General features: G+C 37.2%; 1 protein-coding gene across 1 annotated transcript in view; it reads right to left on the bottom strand.

The window, feature by feature from the left end:
- SLC4A4 (solute carrier family 4 member 4) overlaps positions 1-26,368 on the bottom strand; it is a 400,518-nt gene that overhangs the window by 196,308 nt on the left and 177,842 nt on the right. The window contains exon 6 of the mRNA XM_010384086.2: positions 22,593-22,772. Coding sequence (XP_010382388.1) covers positions 22,593-22,772 — 180 coding nt within the window. The remainder of the gene's footprint in view (positions 1-22,592; positions 22,773-26,368) is intronic.

Raw genomic sequence — 26,368 nt, forward strand, 5'->3', positions numbered from 1 at the left:
GGGAGGTAACTGAATCATGGGGGCCCGTCTCTCCTGTGCTATTCTCCTGATAGTGAATAAGTCTCATGAGATCTGACGGGTTTATCAGGAGTTTCTGCTTTTGCTTCTTCCTCATTTTCTCTTACCACGTAAGAAGCGCCTTTCACCTCCCGCCATGATTCTGAGGCCTTCCCCGCCACATGAAACTGTAAGTCTAATTAAACCTCTTTTTCTTCCCAGTTTCAGGTATGTCTTTATCAGCAGCATGAAAATGGACTAATACAACACACAACTCACTATGTCAAATTAAATATACACAAACACGATGTATTATTTCTGGGCAGAACTTTACAAGGCAGCCTGTGAGCCACCATGACCCTTGCTTACTGCTACAATGACTGTGGAAGCACAGATGAGAGAAGGCTTCTATCAGCCTGATGCTAACTAACAATGATGAGCAGACACCCCTGAAGATCCACATTACACATATAGCAGCATGAGTAAGAAAGAAACGTCTGTGTTGTTAGGCAACACAGATGTTTGGGGCTAGCTGACACTATAGCAAAATCTAGCCCATTCTTCATGACTACTAGTTGTCATGAAAGCAGCAAAGACAGAAAGTCAGGAAGACCTGATCTTCCTCTCACCCCAACAAAACCATTCCTACTCCACTATCCCTCATCAGTGTTTTCTGGGAGAACAAAGGGGAATCACAGTCACAAACACCTAGTAGATATCATTTCTCAATGACTCTTAACCTTCCCTTTCAATACTTTCAATTATTACCACTACACTTTATTTAATTCCTCATTTGAACCATCTAGTTCTATTGTTCATTCATTCATTCAGCATATATTGATTTACTATGTATAAGGCATTCTGCCAGACACAAAAAAGTAGCAGTTATCAAACTTTTTGGTCTCAGAACACCTTTACACAATTAAATATTAAGAGGGTCTGTTTATTTGGGTCATATCTATCAATATGTATTACATTAGGAATTGCAACTAAAAATTTTTAAGTATTTATTCATTAATTCACTTTAACAATAAACCATTGTGTGTTAACATAAGTTGTATATCTTATGAAAAACAACCATACTTTCAGAAACAAAAAATTTCATAAAAAGAAAGGCATTGTTTCACATTTTCACAAATCTCTTTAATATACGACTAAATGAGGCCAGGTGAGGTGCTCACGCCTGTAATCCCAGCACTTTGGGAGGCCAAGGCAGGTGGATAACTCGAGGCCAGGAGTTTGAGACCAGTCTCGGCAACATGGCAAAACCCCATCTCTACTAAAACCACAAAAATTAGCCGGGCATGGTGGCGCACATATGTAGTCCCAGCTATCCCAGCTACTTGGGAGAATGAGGCAGGAGAATTGCTTGAACCCAGGAAATGGAGGTTGCAATGAGGCAAGTTCATGCCACTGCACTCCAGCCTGGGCGACAGAGTGAGACTCCATCTCAATAATAAATAAATAAAATAAATTTAAATATATATATATTAAACATATATATTAGACATATATATATGACTAAATGAAATAAAATTGGATTTTCTTGTCTGCTTCTGTGTTCAACCTGTTAAAATATATTTTAGGAGGCCAGGTGCAATGGCTCACACCTGTAATCCTAGCACTTTGGGAAGCCAAGGTGGGTGGATCATGAGGTCAGGAGATCAAGACCATCCTGGCTAACACAGTGAAACTCCGTCTCTACTAAAAATACAAAAAAATTAGTTAGCCGGGCATGGTGGCGGGTGTCCGAAGTCCCAGCTACTCAGGAAGCTGAGGCAGGAGAATGCTGTCAACCCAGGAGGCAGAGCTTGCAGTGAGCTGAGATCACGCCACTGCACTCCAGCCTGGGCGACAGAGTGAGACTCCATCACAGAAAAAAAAAAAAAAAAAAAAAAAAAAAAATATATATATATATATATATAGTTTTGGCTGAATTTACATGATGAAAATCCTAGGACCTTTCAATCCCTTTGAAAGGGTCTCAGGGACACTTAGGTCTCTTTAGTTCCCACTTTGAGAACCAGGACCATAAGGGTCAGAAAATGTTTTAATGGCAGGTAGTAAATATTTCAGGTTTCGAAGGCTACATGATCTCTGCCACAACTACATGACTCCACCATTGTATCATGAAAGCAGCTATAGACAACAATATAAACTAATAAGTATGGCTTTATTCCAACAAAACTTTATTTACAAAACCAGGTGACAAGCTGGATTTGGTACAGAGGCCACAGTTTTGTCAATCCCTGCAATAAAGGATACCTAAATGAATCAGATATGTTCCTGCCGTTAAGAAATTGATAGCTTATAAAGGGAATAAGACATGTACTTTATGAGTACATGTCTTATTCCCTTTATAGTGCAAAGTAGAATGAGATAAATGTCATGTGAGGAGTCTCAGAAAAGGTTCAGAGTTCAAGGTCCGTAAAGAGCACCTCAAGTTAAGAAGCCTTCAAGGAGAATGTGGGCCTTGAAGGATGGTCAAGATTTTAACAGAAAGTTTCAGGAGGAAGGAAATATTCCAAGTGGAAAAATCATTCAGGATAAAAGCACTAAATGTCCAGCAAATTCAAGTAATGGGAAGTCACTGCTGAAATGTAGTATAGATAAAAGGATATACAGATGTGTGAAACATGACTTAATCAACTTTAGTTCACCATGGGTTGGGCATTGAATGCCAGACTCCAGGGTTTGGAGGTTATCTGAGATCCTCTCAGGTGCCACTGAACACTTCCACATGAGGAGGTAACTTATCAGCCAGGTATGACAAGATCAACTGGAACACAAAGTGTAAGATGCATTTGCATATGCCCAACTGTAACCACTGACTCCAGCTAACAAGCTACTGGATCAGACTACGCAAAAGGAAATAAGGACGTGAACAAAAGCAAGTACAGTCAGATGAGAAAGCAGACTGAGACAAGTAACAATTCAGAGGTAACATTTAACAGGTCTAGTGGTTCACTGGAGGTAGAAGGGAAGAAGAGTGCATAATCAAAGTCGACGCTAAGGTTCCAAGTCTGAAAGAAGGGAGAAAGATAGTAAGGATCAGGAAGGCCTGGAAAAGAGACAGCTTTGGTGATAAGCAGGTGAGTTTGATTATAAACATATCACACATATCACCACTTTGTCAAGCACAAGTCTGAATCCTCACAAATCCCAAAATCTTATTAGGAAAAAAAAAAACTGTTTTACAATTTTAGCAGACTGCCAACGTTTCTCCAAATCTGTGCCTCTTGAAATCTCCTCCAAGTCCCCAGTACTCTGAAATATAACAGAATTTCTACGTTTTTATTCTCTCATCTTGATTTTCTCTATTTATAGTTGTCTAAAGTCAGCATATATTTTAGTCCATTGTAAATGTAATATTAGATATCAAGGAAATAATTTATGATGTTTTTCACAAACTCAGGATAAACAGTAACTAATTCCTTTATTAAAAAGTGGCTAGAACTGCCTGTATCTTAAGAATGTTGTAACTCATTCTTGCATACCACATACGTTTTCTGAATGTCTTACATTAACTAAAAAGTCTGAAGATAGATATCAGGTTGCTGAAAGATTTTATTTCTTACAATTTTTTGAAAATTATGAAAAGCTACAGTGAAGGAATTTTTAAAGTTGTACTTGGAATTGGCCGGGCGCGGTGGCTCAAGCCTGTAATTCCAGCACTTTGGGAGGCCGAGACGGGTGGATCACGAGGTCAGGAGATCGAGACCATCCTGGCTAACACGGTGAAACCCTGTCTCTACTAAAAAATACAAAAAACTAGCCGGGCGAGGTGGCGGGCCCCTGTAGTCCCAGCTGCTCGGGAGGCTGAGGCAGGAGAATGGCGGGAACCCGGGAGGCGGAGCTTGCAGTGAGCTGAGATCCGGCCACTGCACTCCAGCCTGGGAGACACAGCAAGACTCCGTCTCAAAAAAAAAAAAAAAAAAAAAAAAAAAAAAAAAAGTTGTACTTGGAATTGCTTTAGATTTTAAAGGCCAAAAATATATGTGGAAATGGCACAATAAGTGACCCAAATAATATTTCCATTCAAAAACAAGTCTGCATCTGAAAAAAACAGAGGGATGGAAAATGAGATGCTTGGAATCAAGATGAAAATGCTCAAAATTCACTGAGCAAGAAAGAGAGTCATGATGTGGTGGTTGCTCTCCACCTCAGAAGACAGTTTAGGAGAAAAAAACACCAAGCTAAGAGTGTGATGACCAAGTACGAATCTAGAAGAGTCTTGGCCCGTGATAGGTAACCGAAAAATCTGCAAGTGAAATATACCTTCAAAGATGGTCACAACACATATGATGGGAGCAGAAATCTTAACTGTCATGCTTCTGTAAACCCAGCACCTGTGTCCATGAATGGTTTCCTATCATCTTCCTGGTTGCTAGCTCCTGAGGTATCCTGTGGACGGACTCCTTTCTCTTCCTCCCCTAACATTCAGTCAGTTATTAGGTCCAGACAATGCCATTCCTATAACATTTATTGCATTATCCCCTCCTTTCCACTTCCACAGTCGCAATCCTAGCTTAAATCCTTTTTCCGGCACTGGTCTACTGAAATCATCTCCTAACTGTCTCCCACTCAAAGAATGATTGACAGGTTAATTTCCCTAATATAAAGTTCTAACCATGCAATCTCCATACTAAAAACTTTCATAGACCTTCCACAAAATGGCCCAATTATTTTGCCACCCTAGCTCCACACATCTTTTTCGCATGCCCTTTCTGCTAATTTAATGTATCAATTCACTCTACCTCATACAAACTCTTATTTATACTTTCTCAACAACATGGTTGCTTTTATACTTTTCTCTAGCCTAGCATGATCTTTCAATGTCCCACCCTGCTCTTACTACAATCTCCATTTATGGAAATATAACCCATCCTTTAAGGTCCACTGAAAAGTCTGTCTCTCCCAGGAATTCTTTTCCCAATTCTCTGTTTATACCCCACCATTCATTCTTCTAATTAGTATTTGCGGAGAATTTAATACATGCTACTGTTGTACACACTATAGACAAACCAGTCTGCCCCCTACCCTCCTGGTGACACTTACTATAGCTTCTCTCAAATGACTGTTATCTGTGAGTTTCCCTCATCTCCTTCTCTCTGATTGGACCACATAACTAGAAGAGAAGTAGTTTGGTGAATAGCTGTTTAATTGAACTTGTTAAAGTGAACTCTCTGGGTTCACCAATTTCCTAAGGAAGTAAAACTTTACGAAGACCCGAGAGCCAGAGAAAAATTATGTAAATTTAATTTAGTCAGTAAACTCTCCAAAAGTTAAAAGATTTTGATTTAATTCTAGAAATGCTCAAAGAAAAAAATTTTAAAAGCAAAAAATATCCACTTACAATTCAGTTCTTTAAATTATAATGTTAACTGTGTAGCCCGATTGTAGGATGAAACAAGAATCTATAGTCAGACCACTGTGGTTTCATTAAATAAAAAAACAAAGAAAACAGTATTGCAGCTACTAATACTTGGGATGATTATAATAACATTAAATACTGGGTAAATACCTGCAAAGCAAAACATTGAACTGGACCAGGTCCCTGCCCAGTAGATGGACAAACTAGACAGATACAATACAAAGCAAGGTGAAGGCAGATGCCAGGAATGTGCATAAGACGATAGAAAAAACTCTGAACCTCCTTTTTTTCTTTGAAGTTCAGACCTGAGAGTCTGAAGCAGCTGATTTTGACTGCCAGTAAATGCAAAAGGACACAAGTGTTTTCTAAGGGCTCAGATGATGCTGGCTGCAAGATGTCAAACTGAATTCACAGATAAGCACTCAGAGTGAAAATCCATTCTGGACCTAGCAAGATAGGGTATGTTCTTATGCTCTAATAATGGCAAAGCATTTAGGTGGGTCTTAACTCGTCCTGAAAAGTAGCTTCTCTTTTGTTTTCCCTGGCCCAGGCTGGTTTCAGGCCTGCCGGTGAGATCTGTAAGAGGAAATCATTTTTGATTTTGTTCCAAATTCTAATTCAATACCTTGGCAGCATTTGAAATGGATGAGAGTTCTAGGATCACATCTGCCTCAGGTGACAACGAAGATAAGAAGCACACAAGGTAAAAATGATGAGAGCATACTCCCTAAAAGCAACTTTAAGTGAAGCTTTCTAAAGGTAGTTAGTAACTTCTAGTTACATTAGGCCTGAAAATATCTTGCTAAAATATTTAAAGATAAACTTTAAAAAACCTTGTCACAAATTTGTTTTTAGCTAACATTCTGACTGTTTTTTAAGTCCATATTAACAATTAGAATAAACTGATAATCAAATTCATCAGACCAGGACATGCAGAAATATGGGGAATAGTTTTTACAAGTAAACAATATTCACTTTTGGTTAACGGTTTCTGGTGACCAAGATTGGCCCTAGTGAAAACTGGGCTGTTGGTTGCTTTTAATGAAATGATGGAGTATCAAGGGTCAACAAATGTGTATTGTACAACACCCTTGTTTCAGGTACCTGCACCAGAGGGGACACAAACACATGAGATACAGCCCCTAAAGAAGGCTTTTTTTAATATAGACAGTTGAAACGAAAAAATAAAGACAATGAAACATCAGAGAACAATATAAAACAATATATGGTAAATCTTCCATTGTAAGGCACAGAAAATAGCAGTTATGGAATTTTAAGACTTGAAAATATCTTCTGTGTTTATAAAAACTGTTTTACAAAGGAGATGGAACTTCATTCAGGTCCTACTGAACAGTTTTGGATAGGTATACTAGAAAAGGCATTCCTGGGCCATGAGTGGTGGTTCACGTCTGTAATCCCAGAGCTTTGGGAGGCCAAGACTGGCGGATCACCTGAGGTCAGGAGTTTGCAAACAGCCTGGCCAACATGGCGAAAACCCACCTCTACTAAAACTACAAAAATTAGCTGGGCATGGTGGTGGGCACCTGTAATCCCAGCCACTCGGGAGGCTGAGGTGGGAGAATCGCTTGAACTCAGGAGGCAGAGGTTGCAGTGAGCTGAGATCACAGATCACGCCACTGCACTCCAGCCTGGACAACAGAGCAAGACTCTGTATAAAAAAAGAAAGAAAGAAAGAAAGAAAGAAAGAAAGAAAGAAAGAAAGAAAGAAAGAAAGAAAGAAAGAAAGAAAGAAAGAAAGAAAGAAAGAAAGAAAGAAAGAAAGAAAAGCATTCCTGGAAGGGTAAAGTTTATCAACAAAAACATGGAAGTAGGATTCTCCATGATATAGGACAAAAGAAAAGAGACAAGCTGATTAGAGTTCATGTTGAGAAGAGACAAAAGTGAGGTTGAATAGGTAGGTAGAACCAGCAGTATTTAACATGACTTTGCACACCTTAGTTATTCAATAGGTGTCTATTTCATTTATTGAATGGATACAGTAAGTATTAGAAGCCCTGGGGAAGGTGATTATACATCAAAGCAGATCATTTAGGAAGAGACATAAAGAGACAATGAGAAGAATCCTCTCTCATTACTAAAATGTGTTTCTCAGAAGGATTGGTCCAGGGTTTGGTCTCAAGTTGATTTCCAAATAGCTGCCATATTTCCATATCATCCGCAAACTGAAGACTTTGGTCAATTTCCTTGACACTTTATCCACAAAAATACTTCAATGTCTGGATGTCTGACAAGGAATAAATAAAACTTAAAAAAATGAAAACAGCTAGAAACTCTTGAGCAATTTCTATAAGCACTTTGCTATCAGCAGTAATGCTGGATTAACTGAGTGCAGAGCACTACGCTAGATATTTACATATTTCTAATTTAATTCTCACAACAATCCTATGTTGGTAAGATTAACTCAGTTTTATAGTTGGTTAAAACACCCAGGTTTACAGTAAAAGAGTAATTTGCCCAAAGTCAGGAAGCCAGGAGTGGTAGATACAGGATTCAGACCCATTCCTGCCTGACTTCATATTCCAAGGCCTAAACTTCTTACCTGAATTTTTTTTCCACAAGAGGCATCATTACGTAATAAAAGAATTTATTAGAAGAAATGCTTGATTCTTGCAGAGAGAATCATGTGGAGTGTTAGAGTTTCATTGTGGGATTAGCAGATCTTTTGGGTAATCTGACCATGTAAGTTTCCTATACTTTAACTTCAATAAGGCATCACCCATAATATTGTAGTTGAAACCACCATATGATGAAGCTGAAGTCCTGCCCTACACACATGACCTATGTGATCTGGGCAAGTTACTTAATCTTTCTAAGTATAATTTCTTCATCTGTCAAATGTGGGTAATAACAATAGCCACTTCACAAGATTCTTCAGAAAATTAAATAGCATAACATAAAGTATTGAGTATTTGCAACTTTTATTATTCAAGGAAAATTATTACATTTCTACTTTATGGATGTATCAAGCTCATACTTTTCCTTTAAGATTTAGCCCAAAAAACACCTGCTCTAAAAGCCTTTTCTATTATTGCCACTCCCAGGCCAAGGGTATGTTCTCACAATCGTGTGTGTGTGTGTGTGTGTGTGTGTGTATTTTCATTCATTTCACTTATCATTTTATACAGTTGTTATCTATTTATGTCTTGTCTCCTTCATTAGAATGGAAACTCCCCAAGGACAGGGAATCACCTTATTCATCTCTTAATGTGCTACTTTAAAAGAATTATATCACATATAATCAATTTAGAAATATTTGGGAAGGTGCATGTAGCTTCCTGTGCATGTTCTCTTTTGGTTTTAGATACATAAATCTTGTCTCTTTACCAAGCTCTAAATTTTTAAAAAGTAAAGATTCTATCTTATCCTCCTTTTTACTTTAAAAAGTAAAGATTCCCAGTAGTGGGATGGCTGGGTCATATGGTACATCTAGTTCTAGATCCTTGAGAAATTGCCATACTGTTTTCCATAATGATTGAACTAGTTTACAATCCCACCAACAGTGTAAAAGTGTTCCTATTTCTCCACATCCTCTCCAGCACCTGTTGTTGCCTGACTTTTTAATGATTGCCATTCTAACTGGTGTGAGATGGTATCTCATTGTGGTTTTGATTTGCATTTCTCTGATGGCAAGTGATGATGAGCATTTTTTCATGTGTCTGTTGGCTGTAGGAATGTCTTCTTTTGAGAAATGTCTGTTCATATCCTTTGCCCACTTTTTGATGGAGTTGTTTGTTTTTTTCTTGTAAATTTGTTTGAGTTCTTTGTAGGTTCTGGATATCAGCCCTTTGTCAGATGAGTAGATTGTAAAAATTTTCTCCCATTCTGTAGGCTGCCTGTTCACTCTGATGGTAGTTTCTTTTGCTGTGCAGAAGCTCTTTAGTTTAATCATATCCCATTTGTCAATTTTGGCTTTTGCTGCCATTGCTTTTGGTGTTTTAGACATGAAGTCCTTGCCCATGCCTATGTCCTGAATGTTACTACCTAGATTTTCTTCTAGGGTTTTTATGGTATTAGGTCTAACATTTAAGTCTCTAATCCATCTTGAATTAATTTTCGTATAAGGAGTAAGGAAAGGATCCAGTTTCAGCTTTCTACTTACGGCTAGCCAATTTTCCCAGCACCATTTATTAAATAGGGAATCCTTTCCCCATTTCTTGTTTCTCTCAGGTTTGTCAAAGATCAGATGGCTGTAGATGTGTGGTCCATATACACCATGGAATACTATGCAGCCATAAAAAAGGATGAGTTTGCATCCTTTGTAGGGACATGGATGCAGCTGGAAACCATCATCCTTAGCAAACTATCACAAGAACAGAAAACCAAACACCGCATGTTCTCACTCATAGGTGGGAACTGAACAATGAGATCACTTGGACTCGGGAAGGGGAACATCACAAACCGGGGCCTATCATGGGGAGGGGGGAGGGGGGAGGGATTGCAATGGGAGTTATACATGATATAAATGATGACTTGATGGGTGCTGACGAGTTGATGGGTGCAGCACACCAACATGGCACAAGTATACATATGTAACAAACCTGCACGTTATGCACATGTACCCTAGAACTTAAAGTATAATAATAAAAATAAATAAATAAATAAATAAAAATAAAAAATAAAAAATAAACAAATAAATAAATAAAAAGTAAAGATTTTCTCTTATCCTCTTTTTTACTTTAAAAAGTAAAGATTCTCTCTTATCCTCCTTGTCCATAGCACATTCTGTCTTTCTGGCATGTAGTAGGTATTTGAGGTATTTAACATCATTAACTTAGTAAGCTCTTCCTCTTACTTAGCATTTGAATGCTTTCAAACCACCTTCAGAGACCTCATCTCCAGTGACCCTCCTCCTAGTCCTCTGAAGTAGGAAAGTTCAGCATCACCATGAGGAAACTGAGGTTCAGAGAAGTGTCCCAAGGAGGGAAGGCTGCCAGTGCCAGCCCCACCCCTTAGTCTCACAGTCTTTCCACTGCCTTACAAGGTCCTCAACTCGGATTCAGGACAGCAGATCACCCAGGAAGTTCTTTATTACTGTACTCTTTGACAGTAGAAGAAATAAGTCAGCAATTATGTCTTTAGGAATATTTACATCTTACACTTTCAGGCATTCTTGAGGTTTCCCTCCACTCAGTAACCATGAGCCTGATCTTCCTGCCCTCCCTCTCCCGACCACCGCCACCTTCCTTGCCCTTTCCCCAGCCATCGACTTACTTAGCCATCCCACGCTGGGAGTGCGCCGCACTCGGGGGTCATCATCCAAGGTGCGGGTTGCTAGGCAGGGCACTGAGTTCTCAAGCGGGCTGCGGGCTTTAGTGTCAGAAGCAGAAGACAGGAGGAGGAGGAGGACACATGAGCAGCCACAGCAAGGATGAGGATGGAAGCATTAATTAAGAAGAGAAAATACTAAAGCAAATCACACAAGCGGGTTAAAGGAGAACAATGACATATTACAAAGACACACACCCCCTCCCATGTCCTGCACCCTTAGATGACATGAATCCCAGCAAAGAATGAAAAAGTCTAAAAAATTACATTCAATCATTATAGTTCCCCAAATACCAATGGATGATCCACCCTGCAGTTCTAATACACAAAACATAAATTATATCCAGAAGAAGAAAGCTTTACATAATAAACAGTAATCTCAGGATGTAAGATCAAGATTGTTAATAATTATGAACCACATAAGCACACACAGAGGGAAGTTACATACAGCTTTGTAAAGCATAGGGTGCAGGGTGTCATATTAGTAAGCAGCTTTCTTATGATCTACTCAACAGATACATCTATGGATCTTATGCACAAATGCAGAAAGCAACATTTCATACTTTCACTTCCGAAATATTTTCCTTGATGAATACAGAGTTGGATCTCAATTTCCTCTGTTTTTCAGCCCTTCAGAAACATGGGACTGGGGTACGGATAAATTAATACTTTAATATAAGCCAATTTAAGGATGTATGTTAGTCCTCATTTTCTGGTGCCCTTTAATACTCACTTTAATTTGAACATTTTAACCTTTGGTGCACCTATGCCAAATCTTAGACCACAGCAAAGATTAAATAATACTGCAGGCTAAATATACAGTATTGTTCCTCTGGATACATTTTATCACCTGGATGAAACAACGCCATCAACTTCTTCCCGAAGATAGTTTCATTTGGGATCCATGTCATTTATTTTGCTATTCCTATGCCATGCTCCAAGGCTAGTAAAATATAGACAGCATAATTATCCTTTAAGGAATCACAATGAGGTTGGAAATATCTAGCCATCAGACTACATGCAATTTGACTTAATAAAGACAATCATTAAATGATCAAGGCAGTAAACAAGGCATATCCAACCAATAGCAAATAGGAGATAATCTATTCACATAAGTGTGCAAACAACAGGGGAGACAAATGGTCTTTTTAAGAATACTGATGACTTGGGAGGTCAAAGCTTAAAGTAAATCATTTACAAACTAATATAAGTTTATAGCCAAATTTGGGCATTCAGCACGTTATAAAATCGAGAAACATTTTTGTCAATTTATCTGTCTGTGTTTAAAAGCTGTAAATAAAGCCAGGACTTGTGAGCAGGCCATCTGTGCCAGCACCTGTTTGAGGCAAATCTGATGTCTTCTCTTTGCAATCTGAATTTTTAATTGTTTCCCATAATTGAAGTTCTTTGCAAGTTTTTATTGCACTAAGAAAAATGAAAAAGAGAAATGAACGGGTTGAGATTGTTCCCAAATTGCTTCTGTTAAGAGGGAGACATTTAGAAATGTATATTATCATACTGACCAAGTTTTGCCTCCTATTTCTTTTGACAACTAAGTGATCCGCTTAAAGAGCCAATATTCCTGCAGACTTAGCTAAATTAAATGAATTAGGCTAAACAACTGGTAAACATTTATCTAGGTCCAGGCAAGGACCCAGTGAAATGCCAGATCAGTGAGAACTGACAGAAACTGATAATACAAAGGAAACTTCTTCAAAAGAAGACATGTCCTTTAGCTTCTAATTTCTTTAGAATGAGAATTCATATTCCTTTAGCTTCTAAATGTGTATGCAGGTACCCAAATTTTATCACTGATACCATGGCTTGCCTCTAACATGAGTACAGGAAGTCAGCAGCTTCTCCAAAACTCATGCTGATAACTAACGTTCCCCAGCAGCTTCTCTCTCCTCTACTTCCCTCAACCTGTCAGTGTTTTGTTGAGAACTAAAGCTGGAAATTTCTTTTTGCATATACAGCCTCCATTGAGACAGAGCCTCACCATCAAGGGGGCAGTGGAATGGAGCCTGGCACTCACCAGCAAAGAACCTGGCTCCAAAGACAGGCATGAAAATGGAACTGCCCAGAGAGACTCGGCACCTGTGTTTTAGCAAAGCCTGACTGGAGCCATCTGGCAGCATACCCTCATGAAAGCTGGGACTTGCACAGCATCCATTACTTATATTGGCAAATGTCTACATTTTCATTTGTTGGACCCTCTGTGTACTTCTGTGCAGGAGGAGATACAAACTCTGTAACCCTTTCATGTTGCTTTCTTTCCCTTCATAAATTAACTCCAAATATCAAATTTTGAGAAGTCATTCCCAAAGCCAGAGCAGAACTTTCTGCAATTATACCATGGTCATAATATATTATGTATGCCTTGTCTACATAATGCTTTCATTGTACCTCTTTGACACTTCAGCTACAAAATAAACAGCTTAGCCTTGCTATTATCTTACATATTCTCTTTTAAATCACTTTTGCCTAACTTCAGGTATAAAGAAGGTAGAAAATGGTTTCTATTACCACAACCTGATGAGGAAAGATATAGCTCCAAAGGCTTTTGAGTGATGGTATCCAATATCTAGACTGTAGAAAAAGATGTGAGGAATTTTTTTTTTTTACATGACCCATGTTCCCCTTGAGAATCAACTTGTCCAAAACCATCAATCCTAAATCTGTTCATGTGAGGGTGTCTCTTCTTGAATCAAGCAAATAGATACCCTCACACACACACACACACACAGAAAAAAAAAAAAAAAAAAAAAACTCCAGAAAAATGCTTTTTTTAAACCATCCTATTAAGAAGAAAATAAATTTTATTCATAGTGAAGTTTTAGGACTCTTTTGGGATTGCAATGCCATGTGTTCAAATAGTCATCGAACACTTCCTATGCATTCTGCACTGCTATTTAGACAAGAAATTTAACCCAAAAGTATACCAGCATTTCACCTAAACACACGAAACATGTTGCCTAGAAATCTCCATTTGGAAAGCCAATAAAGACACCCCACTGTCTGCCATGTTTTGTGTGTTTTGTTGCTTAGATGTAGAATGGCCTCTAGAGCCCTTCATCATCACATTATTACATATGAGACCTCGACTTGGTGATGTGTGGGAAATAAATTATGGTTGAGGAAGCTCATCCTCTTGTGGTTGAATTAGCATATGATTATTAAGCACACTGGGTTCCTACATTTACTATGCTTAGACAAGTTATTTCAGACTTTCAGGTTTTTCATCTGAAATGATATATACATTAGAGCTGCCATGAAGAACAATACCCAATGCATAGCAGGTGCTAAAGTAATGTGAGGCATTATTATTATTGCTACTACTAACATCATTAATGGAATGACATTTCCTTTGTTCAACATCTTGAAGAGTGTTGGAAAACACTAAAGACAGAAATCCTGGCCTACTTTAAATTCAAAGTGTGGTTTTTAAGAAATTGGGTTCACAAACCTAGAAAGATCTCCTTTTCGTCCTTTGTATTTCTATGGATACAGGAGTTGAGTAGAATGAGGCATGCTTAGTCATTCTTGGAAGATCTTAATTTATCCCTACTTTAAATGAGCCCGTGGTGCTCACATTTTATGTCTCTATCTTGCTTACCCTTCTCTCCTTACTTTTCCCTGTCCTTCCCTCTCCTATATCTCTTTCACAGGGAGCAGGATGTGGTCCCAGATCTGCACCTACACTTCTATTGCTCCCAGAGCAACATGGGGCTTGGGAATACAAAAAACTTGGTAAGGGTGGCTCTATTAAGGAAACCAAGCCTTGGAAGAAGATTTACTTAGGGTTGACAGCAGCAAATCAGTTCAGTGTCCTCACAATACATGAGTTCTCCAGGAAAGGGGAATGAAGAAAAAAGTACTCACATGTGGTAGAATAGAGGCAAAGAGAATCATTTCAGTTCTTTTACTCTCTCACAGACCCTAACTGTATAAAACAGACTGACAACTAGTAAAATTTAAAAATATGTTTATTACATGGTAACATCTTGCTGTACACATATTATTTCTTGATAGCTCAAACTGTCATTACTTAGACATAATGATCAATCTTTATACTCTAAATTTAAAAATACTAGAAAGCCCATGAGTGACAACTCATTATGTATTATTTGGCATCTGCAAAGTCGATAATGAAAGTAGCACTATTTTAAAAATAAAACTCCAAGAATATTTTCATATAAATGAAGTAGTAGGCAAAAAATGGAGAGAAACAGAAAATAATAAAATGCAAAATAATGGTAGTGAATTGAGGTTCTGTCCTCAATTTTAAAGCTGAAAGTCACTAAATTTTCCCCTTAAAATATTTCTGAATAATAGTTGTTCCTTACAGTGTGCTATGATCTGAATGTTTGTGTCTCCCCAAAATTCTCATGTTGAAGCCTAATCTCCAATGCAATAGTATTAAAAGGTGAAGGCTTTGTAGTGATTAAGTCAAGACAACACTACCCTCCGGAATGGGATTCATGCTCTCCTGAAAGGCTTAAAGGAATCTGTCTGCCCCTTCTACCTTGTGAAGATCCATAGAACACACCATCTATGAGGAAAGGGCCCCCACCAGGCGCTAAATCTGCTGGCACCTTGATCTTGGACTTGCCAGCCTCCAGAATTGTGAGCAGTAAATTTCTATGGTTTTTAAATTACCCAATCTAAGGTACTTTGTTATAGCAGTATGAATGCACTAAAGCACAATGGCATCTCACATTTTGCTTATTTAATAATTTTCACAAAGGTATCTCATTTATTCCTGGTTATATGCACAGAATAAGACATTACTACCCTTATTTTACAGATATAAAAACTGAAGCTCAAAGAGATTATGTAAATTGCTCATAACCACACTGCTACTAAACATTAGCTCAAGAATTGAATGAAACCTCTGGAAATGATGGTCCCATGTCTTCAAGAAGATTACAAAGTAGGCCTTCAATGTCAAACAACTACATACCCACTTGTGTTATATGTCTTAAGCCCGACTCTTCATTGCTATAAAGAGTGGAATACATTAGCAAATACTGAGAGGGAATGACCCATGGAGAAAAATGTGCTGTTTATTTAAAGATCTGCACATTATACATTTGGAAAATCAGTCATCTGCCTGGAGAAAGAAAAGGAAAATAAGAAAATAAGAATGGTGCCTGATGGATGAATTAGAAATGCCATAATCACAATAACCATAATAATTACTGTTATTAAGGAACAGGATTTCATTCAGGCACTTTGCTAGCAACTTTCCATAGATTGGCTCACTTATTCTCAGGTGGGAGAGTTTGATCGTGATTTGGGCTCTGGTCAGGACATTCATCTGTGCTATGAAAATGAACAGAAAATGAGAGTCCTGAACAAAACAGTTCGATGTATGCTGTTGCTTTTAGGAAAGACTTAATCGTATGCAGAAAGGCAAGCAGGAAGATGATTCTAACCTTAAGGTGATGTGGGCCTGAGAGTTGCAAGATGTCAACTGATCTATCTGAGAACTAGAGAAGCATGATGGCCAGCTTCAGAAGCAAGTTAGGGAAATATCTGCCTTACACATTGATTAAGGGACCACGTCTGAATTCAAGGGTATGGGGCAGTTGGGGGGATGGCCTGGAAAGCAGAAAAACCCATCCTGAGACAAATGGGCAAGCTGGGATCCAAAGTGCAGGTAAAAGGCGAAGAATTTCTCAAGGGAACTTCTCAAGCTACCAGACCTGGTGGTGGTCCCAGCCAGATCCAATATAAGCCAGTGTCAAGGCAGCTGGATCTAATACCAAACCAAATGGTTAAAATGGGCCTAATCTCAAATCAGATGCAATGCAACAAGAGCCCAACTAATATCGCTTATATTTCACTGGAGCCTAAAATTACTATTAACATAAAAAATTGATTTCTTTCCATTGTTTGTTCTGCATTGCAAATGACTATCTGTTACTGTAGGTAACAGCAATAGACTATGCTTTCAAAAATACCTAAAGGTGTGTGTGTTTATATCCAGCACATTGCTGATGTTAAACCAGCAATGTGGGAGACAGCTAGGAAGTGGCATCCCGCCTGACAGATAACCTTAAACAGAGGAATCCAGATTCAGGAGTAAGTAGTGGCAACCCATAATGAGAGCAAGTGGATTACATTTCTCATATTTAAATTAAAAAAGAGGAAAATGGTGGTAAATTGAAGATAAGATGCAGAAGTTCTAGCAGGAGCAGGCCCGGGGTGCCTACAAATATGGAGGAGACCACAGGCACCAGGAGAAGGCATGGGGAAAGCACCAAGAGGTCTAGGGGCCAGCCGCTCTCCTTGGAGCTGCCACTGTCTCTAGCTCCTTATCTCCCTGGTGGGACAACTTTACCAAGTCTTGGATTTCCAGTGTGATTTAGGACTCCCCTGACACCCATTTAGCAAAAGATAAAACCAATGAAGGGAACAAATTACTCTGTAAGAGGGCTATGATGAGAAAGGTCTTCGTCACCTCCCATTGCTAATGAAAGACTATTGGCATCACTTAACAAAGGGCAGAGGGAATAAATCAGCACTATATCTGCTAGTTTCTTCTCAAACAGTAAGCTACAGAGCAAGTATCATTCCAGAAACCACTCCTACTCAATATAAGATTTTTCTTCCCTAATTGTGCTTAAACATATTGTGTATAATTTACTAACATTTGTGGAGTGATTACTATGTGCCAATTACCACTCGAAACATTTTATATATTTTTTCTTATTCTTTATTATCTCTCTTTTACAGACATCAAAAGCAACTACTAAATTACCTTTCCATGTTTTTATTGAAAAAAGAAAAACTTTTCACTAATACAAAGTGAGGTCATAAAATTAGATTAAGTAAAAATGAAATCTATAGTCTAGATCCAATTAGATTACTAAAGCCAATTCTCAATAAAGGGCATCTATACTCCCAGACCTTGGAAGGCAAGGAACTGATCTTTATGGTAATCTAGGGAGAAAAAATGAGGAAGTCAGGAGAAAATCAGGGACAGGTCGATGATGGCTTTACCCAACTTTCTACAAAGATAGTAAAAGGCAAATACTCAAATTCAGGCTCCTCACTGGTTTGGGTCCTTAAAATCAGGTCTCAACCATCTCTTGCAAGCTTTGGGATAAGACAATACACATAAAAAGTATCCATTTAAATGGTACATTAAAAAAATGGCTCATCTTATAAATCATGACTTTTTAAAATGCAGCTGTTAACCTTGTCATAAACATCTTACTAAATATTTATTGAATGAATACCAATTAAGAATAAAATTTACTTTTGCTTTCTAATGAAAAGCAAACTAAATACATCTTTATTTTTAAAATGCTATCAAGCAATATTTCCAGGCTTAAACATTATTTTTTCATAATGCTCTAAAATAATACAGAATTATTAGCTAAGTATCTCAGACCAAATCATTAGGTAGAATCATATGAAACTGCTGACAACGTAATTTTACCCACAAAAATTACAATTTCATATAGTTCAACCTAAAACAATAGTGAGAAATAAAAAGTAGGTAAAGAAAAATCCAACACCAGAATGACCTAAAACCTCATTAATTTCTTCATGCAACATTATAGAAAGGCCTCAATTAATATATTGAGAAATGATAGCACTTGCCTAAAATTTAGTACCTGGCAGACATGCCCATAGAATTTACACATGTCTCAGACAAGTAGCAATTTCACAATAATTAGCATTTTGAAAGCTCTCTTCATTGTTCCCCGATTTATTACAGATAAAAAATGTTTTTTGCTGCTTTTTAAAAACATAAAATCGTCTTGAACCCCAAGCCATACCAGGATGCTAAAAGATGAGAGTTAGTCTTTAGCTAGGAATAAAGACAGTAGTGTGCTGATAGTGGATATGCCAGTAAATATTTGAAAACCAGTTTCCAGGGGAAAAAAACATCTTTACATATCAATGTGTGAGTGTGTGTGCATGCGTATGTGTTGAATTTTACTGATATAAAGGATATTGTGACAACCAAGTATAAAGGGGTTCCTGGAGAAACTCCCACTGGCCTGTGCACTGGGAGGAGTGTGCACTGGGGTGGAGCCTTGGGAAGTTCGCTCCGTTTGCAGTGGGGAGAAGCCCGGCCCTCCTCCTCCCGGGTGGTACATGGAATTCAATCTGCAAGGCAGAAGCCTGTGCTACCAGGACTCTCGCTCTGCTGAGAGTCTCTGCTTCCCTTTTTTTCCTTTTTGCCCAATAAATTCCATTTTTCTCACTCTTCAAATGGTCTGCAAGCCTAATTTTTCATGGTGGTGACAAGGACCCCATCTTTAACTGAACTAAGGAAAAGTCCTACAACAATATGTAACACACCTTATATAAATACTAATAAAATATACAATACTGTATTGTAAATTGCATATAGTTAGTTGATTCTCATACAATACTTTAGTTGATCTTGGTCAAACTCTTACATCAGTAGCTAACATATGGTCGCAACTGGCAAATGAGTATAGTTCCAACATCCATCAAATATCCAACAAATATTTGTGACATTTGTTGATTAATATTACTATGTATGTTAACCAGTAAGACAAAAGTGAAATAATGAAGATTGAATATGTCAGACTTCATCTATTTGTCAATGCTGTGGGTGATTCTTTTCCTAAATCAGATAACAGTTTTTGATTACTGAAAAAAATGTTCTTCAACTTTTTTCTGCTATTCCTTTTAACAGCTATGGACACTTTACACTTTTAAATGTAATCTATGTTATTAGCATTTTCTCCATCACTTCTTTTAGCCTAGAGACAAATGACCAAAAAAAATTTAAAAATTAAGCCCTAATTTGTAGCATTTGCTGGTTTCTATGGGGTAAATACTACCATAACGGCCCATTTCAAGTACCGATATAGTCACTGAATGCAGAGCTGGAAAGAGATGCACAATGGCACACTGTTTTACAGCATTTCTGCCACCATACAGACACAGTAGATACAAATAACCTTAAGAGCACAGACTACAGTAAAATATAGTGAAACAGGCAGAAAATAGTAAATTTTCAGTATTTATTATCTTTGTTTTAATATAATTATTTAATTGTATGCTTATATAATTTAATTTGTAATAGTAGCTGTATTTAACAACCAGCTTGCAAATCCCTGATAACAACTGGCCCTCCTGAGTAGATTAGAGCTCGCTCCAGTACACCACCGGGAAATGAAAAAATTCACAACTCTGAAGTTATCTCTATAAATTTCAGTTATTTATTACATTGTTGCTAGCTATAACTAAAGTTGGCAATGTCACTGAGTATATTTTATAGCCTATGATATGAAGACAAAGGTATACACATTTATCTAAGTTTTACATGGAGATATTAGAATCTAGCTCCAACTACAACAGATTGAAAGATTGTGGTCTATTAAAACTATAGCAATAAATTCTACCTACAGTAGTTCTATAATTTTTACATAGAAATTTAAACTAAGAACATTCATTTATTAGAAATTGTATTTGGAAATTTATTCTAAGAACATTTGTTTAGAAATTTATTCTAAGAACATTTCATAGTTTTTAAAGATATTAAGTAATTAAACCCTAACATATAAAGGTAACTCTGCAAACTTTCCAGTTAAGAACAAGCACCTCTAGAAAGCCAAAAATTTGCCATTTGATAATTTATAAGAATGTACCTTGAAGGCGTACAAAATTCATTGCTAAAAGATCTCTCAAAGCTAAATCTTGCCTCTGGATATTTAAAAGAAGTTAGGTAGCATTAAGGCCAATAACAACATGTTTTAAAAGGTCTAATCATATTCCATGCTTCAGAGGGTAAGCTGATCAGCTGAAGAACTGGAAAAGAACTGCCTGCCCTTCCTATTTGCTTTCTGCCCAGCATATATAACATCTCACAAGTGAAAAGGTGGATGACAAAGGCAATTTCAACTTTTCTCTGAAGTACACAGATCTACAGATAGAATGAAAGATTGAATGGCAAGCGATATTAACTCATCCAAATACTTTCTCCTAAAGCACAAGAATCTGGCTGCCAAGATCCATCTGTTCCTAATTTCTAATCCGCCTGCAGTTCCACGGAAATAAAGTTCACCATACTGGTAGAAAGCCTCCTGCATGCCATATTCATTCCTCTTCTTTTTGAAAATATAGCAATATTTGAAAACAATGCACTTTTTCACTTCTTTATACTTCCCCCAACCCCATGATAAAATAATTAAATCACCAAATACTGGGATTTCATTTCACATGAGAAAGTGGATTATTAAATAAGAAATAAAAGAGTAACTTCAACTTTAATTGCCATAATTTCAAAAATACACATTGTTAAATAAAATATTTGTGACATCAGTTATAATAAACTACTCATTCTATAACTTTCTAGCCATTAAGTAGTCCCTTTCCCCAAAAACACAATTAAAACAACAAAAAAAAAAGCGAGGGGAGACACAAAAACCAAAACATTTCCCATCAGCAGCAATATTCTAGGTAACAGTAGAACCATCAAATTGTAGTAGAAATACTGCAGATTCAATTCTCTTTTGTAAATTTTTTATAAAAAGTATTTTATTTTAATTATTTGCACATAACCAGTTTTGTCTAAAAAATATACCACAGAAAAATCTGCTAGCAGCATTCTTCCAGCCAACAGTTACCTTTAATACTAAGAAGAGAAAACCCATTTCCAGAAATGGAGTGGCTGCGTTGTAATTCAGTTACTCCAACTTTTTCCACATCAACTGGTTTTATGTTATTCTGAAAGTGCAGCTGAGGGCAGTGAATTAGAATCACCCTTATCTACTCATCTCTCTCTCTCTCTTTTTTTTTTTTTTTTCTCAGATGGAGTCTCGCTCTGTAGTCCAGGCTGAAGTGCAGTGACATGATCTTGGCTCACTGCAACCTCTGCCTCGTGGGTTCAAGCAATTCTCTGGCCTCACCCTCCCAAGTAGCTGGGACTACAGGTGTGTGCCACCACACCCAGTTAATTTTTTGTAATTTTTTAGTAGAGATGGGGTTTCACCGTGTTAGCCAGGATGGTCTCCATCTCCTGACCTCGTGATCCGCCCATCTTGGCCTCCCAAAGGGCTGGGATTACAGGCATGAGCCACCGTGCCCGGCCTCATCTCTCTTAATACTAAGAAAGACTGGGGGTGGGATGGGAGGATAGACCTAACCCTATCAGCCCAATGCTTACTGCTTCTTTCCACCATACCTTCATTTTCCATACCTCATGAAAACTGACTTCTCCCTTCTCAGATTGCTTCCAATCATGAAATTTATTTGAAACAAAGGCAATGATACAAAAGATAGACATTCTACAGGAAACTCTGGTAAATCAATAAACTACAGATAGGATACAGTGTCTTACTTATCATTAAATAATGGGGTTAATATCCCATCTTGAATAATTATTATTGGACCTATCATTATCATATATCAAAAATCAGATGAGTTTCATTAGAGGTAAAAAATAATATTGAGTCTTACTTTGATGAAGTCATCATTTATATAGACTGGAGACCATTTCACATATAAGCAAACACTTTGTGATAGGAGATTTCAAGGCATTTATCACATCTTACTATTCTCCTCCTAATTCTGGCAAACCACCATGTTGAAAACATATTGACAGAGGTACTCAATAGTCTACAAATTTGCTGACCCATCTCTAATATTCTATTGTTTCATCACAGAGTTACTACTGAACTACCTCCATCAATCAGAATAGATGTATATGGAGTAAGCAAGTCACCATAGCATTAGCAGCCTACAACAACTGCGGCAATCTTTCCAGCAAGACTGCAAACTTGCCCAACTGGATTAAAAATATCACCATGAAATGACTATGGCATATGAACGCAAGAAAAGAAGAAATATGGAGAAGGGTTAAAACAAAGATGACAGGAGATGATGTAAAGGTAAGTGAGACAAGTAAGAGAAAGCAGCAGCCAGTTGGCCTCTGCATTACCATTATCAGGGTTGGTAAACATCCTACTTGCACTGGAGACTGTCTTCCCAATGTCAGCCAGGGACCGAAGGTTGGATTTCTTGGTTTGATGCCGGTGCTTCCGGAGCAAAGTATAGGTCACCTTATCCTTAAGTTCAGGTTTCAATAGGCCTGTCTCAATCTGATGGTCAACGATCATCTCTGATACAAAAACAAAGCAAAACAAAAGCAAAAAACAAAACTCAGTCACAAGACCACAAGTTATTTTTTTACTCTAACTTTATGGATGTTATCCTCAAATTTCACATCAAGATATTGTTTTCCAAATTTCCAATTTCCCATTTTATATAAAAGATAAAGATACAGGGTACACAGATACTGGCATTGATGACAGAGATACAAATATTATTCATTTTATGTTTTTTCAATCCCAGTTACGGTGTATTCACATAAGTCTGATTATTCTGTAACATAATAAGTCAGTAATTTATATTTTTCAATTAAAAGGGGAAGAGTCAAAAAGTTCATGTACTCATAGCAAAGGTATATCAGAAATAAAAATGATATTTAAAAACTTGAAAAGAGTATAGAAAATTTAAAGTAATGACATTGTTGATTTTTAAAATCTATTTTCCCAAATTCTTCTATAATGTTATATGTACTTAATAATAGAATACAGTAAAAGAAAACAATACTCAATATCAGATCATTTGAACACCAGTTAATCCAATGAAAGAAAGATTAAACTACAAAATTATGTTACGGTCTTTTCTAAGAAAGGAGACTTATTGTTCAGACCCAACTAAAGACTTTCCAATATATTTCCACTGGACATTTTAAAGTATAAACTGACTGAAATTTTTAATGAAATTTTAATATCTTAGTCTTACTACCAAAAAAAAAATGTAAAGTTTCTATTACTCTGTTTTTCATATGATTTTAACCAGAAAGATGAGTGTGTTTCATAGAAATTGCTCCCAGGTCATTCTGCTGGAAGGTAAGTTCTTATTCCAATCAAAAATAAGAAACCCTCTTTCTCACAAGTCAGCATGTCAGCAGTATAGCATAAATGAAGCCTGGTGCATTCTACTCTACATCTTCACGACAGGCCAACATTTATCTCCAGCCAGAATGGGGCTGAGGACAAAACATTACAGAATCTGTGCAAGATATGCATTGGTAGGAGTCTGTCTCGATGTATGCAAGTAGAACTTTTGTCCTCTGCACAGAATGAAAGTAATGGATCCCACGGCTCCCTTTCTGGCACATGGATGCATCTAGCACACATTCATATTTTCCTCTTGGGCAAACATTAGTGTATAAATGTAGAGAAATGAACAATAACTATTCTTTTCTAAAAGGTTGGCAAGAAAATTGACGGGTACTGGTAGGATAACAGCATCTCCCAAGGATTCCCACTTCTTTGTAAAGAGAAGTTACAGATGTTCAAGGAGTTTTGCTTGGGCATGACTGAACTTCTCAAAAGTCCATCTTCTAAGCACTCACAGAATTGGCCTCACAACCTATAGCTAGAAACTGGCAATTCACACAGTGTACAATCAGCTATTTGGAAGCCAAGCAGAGGCTGAATCCAGGATTTTCATCACATGCCTCACAGAGGTGCCATAAATGTTACATAACATGGGACCACTTGCTAAGGAATCTGGGCAAGGTAGGAAGTTTCTCCCATAGAAATGTTTTGGTTTGAGAATGGCTTTTAGCTCTGAGTATTTTAAACTACACAAACCCCACTCAATAAAACTCTCAGAATTGATCCTGTAATTACAATTAAACCTCTCTTCCACAGTAAATAATCAGGTGCCTACAAAACACAACCCCTCTACTTTTCCTTTAAGTCCTTTTAAAGTGGAAAGTCCATTTTTACAGAAGAACCAGAAAAACAAACAAACTGCCCCACCATATCTCCTATAAGTGTTATCAAACTCCTACTCTAATTTCAGGGTTGTAGACTAAAGTGTTTCTTATCTACTCTTCCTGGCAGGGCCTCCCTCTATTCTCGCCCTCCCTTGAAATCTCAAACCAATCTTTATATATGCACAGCCGGTCCTCTGTTACTAATGCCTGAAAATCACCAGTTAGAACAGGTTAAAACATCTGTGTGGCATTATGCCCTTCATTATGTTTCCATTAAAACGGCCAACATTATAGGGATCTCTTTAAGCATAAACTACAAAATCATTCAAAGGAAAGTGGGGGCAGTAACGTTTCACAGCTACACTGAAATTAAGCCTTCAGTGTTCAAAATCCCACAGACGCTACCAATAGGGAGAGAATGTGCCAACTCTAGATGATAGCAGAGCTGATAGGAACTTCATGGAGCATGAAGTTCAACCTCTTGCTACGCAGATGAGAACACAGGGCCATAGTGACTTGCCCACAGACATGGACTGATTAGAGGCAAAACTCCTATATAAAACCAGGTTTTCTGACTCTAAGTTTAGATCTTTCTCCATGTCATACAATATTTTTCTTTATTTAAAAACTAAGCTCTAGAGAAAAAAAGTAATTGATATATCCAGAGCTTTTGCAAACCAAGAGAATGATGGCCATGTGACAGAAGAATGTGACAGAAAGAACAGAAGATCACAAACATTCTTAAAAGAAATACAAAGGATCAAAAATACATAAATAAATATTCAACTTCAAGATTAAGATAATTTAAATAAACATACAAATATGACCAATTATGAGGTCTTTTTGTCAAAGGAATAAAAATTAAAAAGTTGAATCAACCCCCATGACGTGAAAGGTATTCAATGGGCAATTCCATTTCTGATGACAATGTTGCAGTATTGACTATGCAGTACAAAAGCTCTGTACTATGTTCACAGTTTTTGAATATTCTACCATTAGAAATGTATACTAAAGAAATAATTTCACAACAATATAATAAAGATGTTCACTTTTCTTTATAATTAAAACTTGAAGGCAATCTAAATGCCCAAGAATACTTTATTGAATATTTTGCAGCCATTATAGTAATGCTTTTATTTCTATGTAATGACATTAAAGGGTTCATATTATATTATGTTTAAAAAAAAGACTAAAATGATGTAGTATGATCCCATTTTGTAAAATCAATTATATATGTGCAAACAGAGTTATACAGAAAAAAATGCTGAGAGGACAGCTCTGAGAGATTAGATTAGTGACTATTTTTAATTTTACGTGTAACAGTTTTCCGGGTTATTTTAAAATGAACATGCATTAGTTTTGTGACTAGAAAAGTTATTATCATTTTGAAAATGTAAAACGTATAAAAAGTAAGAAACAATAGGACCGATACATCTGCCAACACGCACAGCTCAGGAATGCCTTTAAATATAAAAATGAGACTCCAAAAATAGAGCTACATTTTCCCAATTCACTTCCCATCATGGTAAAATACCTGAAATGGCTTATAATTTTTTTAACTTAAGAGGGGAAGAAAATTCCCATAGACTTGGCTTCATATGTGAATGACACTCTTTAAATGTAGAATTACAATGAGGATACTAACAATAAAGCTATTAAAATAATCTGTGAAAATGATGTTTTATACTTTATAACACTTTAAAGATAAATTTTTCTATTAACATTCAGAAGGCGTTCTTCACGAAAAAATCAAGTAGAGGTCCTGAGAAGAATCAAAAATAGGCTGAAATTTTTACGTAAGTGTGAGAAGTAACACCTGCTTAAACAGTCGTGCACCGTGGTGCAGGGCCCTCACATGGTGTGGCACTGTCATTGAGCCTGCAGGGTGAGACGCCTCTCAGAGGCAGGCTGGTGAGGGGTAG

The sequence above is a fragment of the Rhinopithecus roxellana genome, chromosome 2 (assembly GCF_007565055.1).
Source record: "Rhinopithecus roxellana isolate Shanxi Qingling chromosome 2, ASM756505v1, whole genome shotgun sequence".
NCBI classification, from domain to species: Eukaryota; Metazoa; Chordata; class Mammalia; order Primates; family Cercopithecidae; genus Rhinopithecus; species Rhinopithecus roxellana.